The 4,253-nt window shown below is 33.0% G+C and overlaps 2 protein-coding genes across 2 annotated transcripts; one reads left to right on the top strand and one right to left on the bottom strand.

Moving 5' to 3' along the window:
* Positions 1-447: 447 nt before the first annotated feature.
* On the top strand, positions 448-1,816 carry LOC106421474 (ethylene-responsive transcription factor ERF095). The gene has a single exon (XM_013862315.3). It carries the CDS (start codon positions 586-588, stop codon positions 1,000-1,002), a length of 417 nt encoding a protein of 138 aa, XP_013717769.1. The 5' UTR covers positions 448-585; the 3' UTR covers positions 1,003-1,816.
* A 271-nt stretch (positions 1,817-2,087) lies between these two features.
* Positions 2,088-3,455, bottom strand: LOC106421468 (ethylene-responsive transcription factor ERF098). Its single transcript, XM_013862310.3, has one exon. The coding sequence runs from the start codon at positions 2,879-2,881 to the stop codon at positions 2,465-2,467; it is 417 nt and encodes a 138-aa protein (XP_013717764.1). The 5' UTR covers positions 2,882-3,455; the 3' UTR covers positions 2,088-2,464.
* Positions 3,456-4,253: the final 798 nt, after the last annotated feature.

Genomic DNA, 4,253 nt, shown 5'->3' with positions numbered 1-4,253 from the left:
TTTCTTAATATACATATTTTTAACTAAACATCCTATATTTATTAAGATTCATACCTTTCTAATTTCTATACATTTGGTGATGGTCAAACTGAAATTAAAAAAACTAGACCACGTGTGGTCAGAGTTGGCACGTGATCATTAAATGAAAAAAAAAAACAAATGTGACCGGGAAAAAGTGAGAGGCTGAAATCAATTTTGGTCCGTTGTCACAAAATACTTTTTGTTCAATTTAGCCGTCACCTTGACCATCTAGATTCAATGGACTTCACTCACAATTTAAATATTTTCGTTTTAGCCCCTCATGTTATCAGAAACTATACTGGACGCAGAGCTACCCCAAAAGTTTTATTTGTTTGGCAACCTTAATAATTTAATTTACTATGACAATAGCACGTACATATTTTAATGATACAGTTTACCCCCATAAATGAACTTTTTATTTATTAATAGGAGGCTTTTGACCACTGACCACCCGCACGTGTTCTAAAATAAAATCCACTAGATTCTCACTAGTCAAATTACCTCCACGTATAAATTATCGACTACTATCAAACACATGTACATGCAAACAAATATAACTCACTTATGGAACACAGAGCTTCTAACACGAATCAGGTGAAATACAGAGGTGTACGGAAGCGTCCATGGGGGAAATATGCTGCGGAGATACGTGACTCGGCTAACCACGGTGCTCGTGTCTGGCTTGGGACGTTTAACACAGCGGAAGACGCGGCTCGGGCCTACGATAGATCCGCTTTTTCTATGAGAGGCCACAAGGCCATTCTCAATTTCCCTCATGAGTACCCAATGATGAGGGATGGTCCAAGTGGTGATGGCGAGAATGCGGGGGCTTCTTTGTCGTCAGAGTTTAGTGAAAGAGACGGTGGTGGCGGGAAGGAAGTGATTGAGTTTGAGTATTTAGACGATAGTTTGTTGGACGAGCTTCTAGAGTGTGGAGAGAGTTATAACCAAGACGTTTGGTATAACGCAACTGTTAATTAGATCAATTTGTCACTTCTTTTGTTTTTTTTTTTTTTGGTAAAATCACTTATTTTGTTTTCTTCTTGCGAATGTTTTAATACTATATTCACTTACGCACATTAATATCCGAATAAGTAGCAGTTTTATCACCTGTTTGGACTTTGGATAATATATATTTTATACGTTGGGATGGTGAATATTAATCATGTTTTATGTTTTTGTCATTAATAAAGGAAAATTTACTGTCAGATAATTTTCCCCGTAAATTTTAAATACTATTTGTCAAATTTTGTTTGCTTTTTATTCATCTATAATATGATTTTGTTTTACTGCCGACTTAAATAAAATTTGGCCCACTTTACTAGGTGGATCATTGTGTATTCTTTGTTAATTGTTAATTGTTAATTGGTTTAATTTAAGCGACTACATAATCTCGATTCACGACAGTAATACAAACTACAATATTACTATTGTGTAAATTAAATCGAGATGATAATATGTAGTTACTATCACTATCAGTAATTCATGATAGTGAATTGAACTTATATATATTTTTTTTTTTCAAAAATCGATATTCTAAATATTTAAAACAGTATCGGAATGCTGATTTGACAAAACTACAAAAATATATCAATTCATAATTTTTCAAATCAAGAAGCAACTTTGAATATTAACCTTCCTTTTCAGTCGAATTTCTTCCTTGATGAATGATGACGTTGTCACGTTAAACTTATTTTGTTTGTGAACTAGATTCTCATACACATGGTCCATGCTGTATTGTTGTACTATCTATCTATTTCTGGACCTTCATTAGATCACTCACTCATCCATTGACTATTTCACTACTCTCAAAAGATTTGATAATTGAGTATATCAACAATTCATGTTTTGTCTTCATTTACACAGCACGAACTTTTAATTTTCTGTTGGTAGTATCTATGCTGAACCAAATCAAACAAATGTAAACGTAGAGATTTCTCAAAATGCGTTACAAAATGGTAATTACACTCTCATGTATGCTTTCAATTCTAGTATCTCATCATGGTAATCCCGCTAATTAAATAATTACGAAAAACTAATGGACCATTTTATGTTTAAGGAAGGATATGTTCTTTGAGAGGTATTAATCAACGGTTCATATAGGATTAATGTACTTAATCTGTTTACAAATTATATAAAGTAATACGATTAGGTTATCAATATTATTGAAATATTTCGTATAATAGTTTCTGCATGTAAATCTCATTAGAGAACAATATATATCCCCTACAAATTAAAGGACCTCATGAAAGCTGGTGCATATACTTTAAACATCTAATTAATAATCATATTTCATGGAAACGCAAAATACATCTTATCTTACAATTTATGACCGTATAGCACGTTATCAAAATTCCAAAATAAGTAATAAATAAGCACATACATGCACATATAATACACGTAGCTAAGCCACCACAGCGCCACATGAAATAAGAAAACAAAACTAACGTTTCTTCTCTTCTTCTGAATCAAGAAGTTCTTCAAGAACTCTACCATCCAAATACTCAAACTCAAAAACTTCCCTTTGATTTTGTCGACTCACGCCCGTGGAAGTTGAACCCGAAGATGATGAAGAAGAGGAATAAGGAGGGCGAAGCGCATAGTCGTCCATGCGGGAATAATACTCATTAGGGAAGTTAAGTATAGCTAGATGCCCTCTAAGGTTGAAGGCGGCTCTGTCATACGCCCGTGCAGCATCCTCAGCGGTCTCAAATGTCCCGAGCCAAAGACGGGCACCGTTCCTTGATGGGTCTCGAATCTCTGCTGCAAATTTGCCCCACGGCCTCCTCCGTACGCCTCGGAAGCGAGCTTGCTTGTCATCTTGTGCTTGGCTGTTGCTCCTCCTATTTGGCCCCTCCATAAAACTTGTCCTAACTAGTCTCTGGTAGTTCAAGTTGGTTGCTTTGAAGAGTTGGGTGAGAAATGTGTTTAGCAAGAGATCTATGGATGATTCATTGTATGTGTATATTTATATACAAGACTGGATATTCGCCGAGTCAGAATCGACGTTCGTTTTCATGTGGCTTGACGATTCTTGGGGTTGACTGTTCTTTCCTTTTATACCCTTTTATTATTAATTTGCTCGTTTTCCTATTTTATGGATTAATAATAAAGTGTTGTTTTCCGGGAAGGTTCCGTCTGCTGGACGGATCCATATTTGGTTGTTCTTGATACATTTGATTTCTTTTATGTAACTGATGTTTAATTAGTCTTCGAAGAAACTCATGTAGAAATACCCGTAGATATGTACTATAGATGGTCTAAACTCTAGGATAATGAAAATCTTCACAATAGCTAGGTTTAATAGGTTCGCGAACATCGAGATTCTGAGTCCATAGTATACAGATTATTTTAACCAAAGTAAGTACCATATATACCGAAGCCCGTAAGTCGTACGCATTCAATGACGACCGGTAAAATTTCTTTAACGAGTTATGCAATAAAAAAATATAATGAATAAATTAAATGACAATCTTTATCCCTAAACGAAAATTTTAAACTAAAATTTTGATTAATGTCAAAAGAAGCTAACATTTTCTTGAACATATAACAAATGTACAGCGCAAATTCTTGCAAATATAAAGTTGCAAAAAAAAAAAAATTCTTGCAAATATACACAACATTATGTGTTCGATTTATGCTTTTATGCTAATTTAATGCTTTAAAACAAATGTAACCAATATGGTTTTAAGCTATAATTTGCTACAAGTTTGATAGAGACCATAAAAAAATTAGAAATATTTGCAGTAGAAAGAAATTAGAAATATTTGCAGTAGAAAGAAACTTTAATTAACATTTTAAGTTAGAGATAAAAATAAGGTGAACGAGTTTTTATTGCTACAAAACTACATATTATTAAATTAATATTTGATGGTTTAATAGTTGTACGAAATATTTTAATGCTAAAATTATAAGTTTGTTTCGGATTCAAAACTATTAAACTAAAGATTTAACGTGAACTCTCAAATTAACTTTATTTAATGGATTAGTGCATCTGTCTCCAGCAATGGTAACATTTTTAACCAAATTTAGTTGGGAATTTTTAAAATAAAATTCCAAAATCCAATAAAATATGTAGAAGTTAACAATTTCAAATTGCAAATTAGTACTTCAAACTGATTATGAAAATAGATGAGCTACATTTGCATAAGAAATCGGGTTCAATTCAGATCCAAAAAGCATGTAATTTAGAAAACAGTATCAGATTGTATTATATGTAACATGGATTTTAA

The sequence above is a fragment of the Brassica napus genome, chromosome C7 (genome assembly GCF_020379485.1).
Source record: "Brassica napus cultivar Da-Ae chromosome C7, Da-Ae, whole genome shotgun sequence".
In the NCBI taxonomy this organism is placed as follows: Eukaryota; Viridiplantae; Streptophyta; class Magnoliopsida; order Brassicales; family Brassicaceae; genus Brassica; species Brassica napus.
Note: the sequence above shows the minus strand (reverse complement) of the source record. Positions and strands in the feature narration are given on the sequence as shown.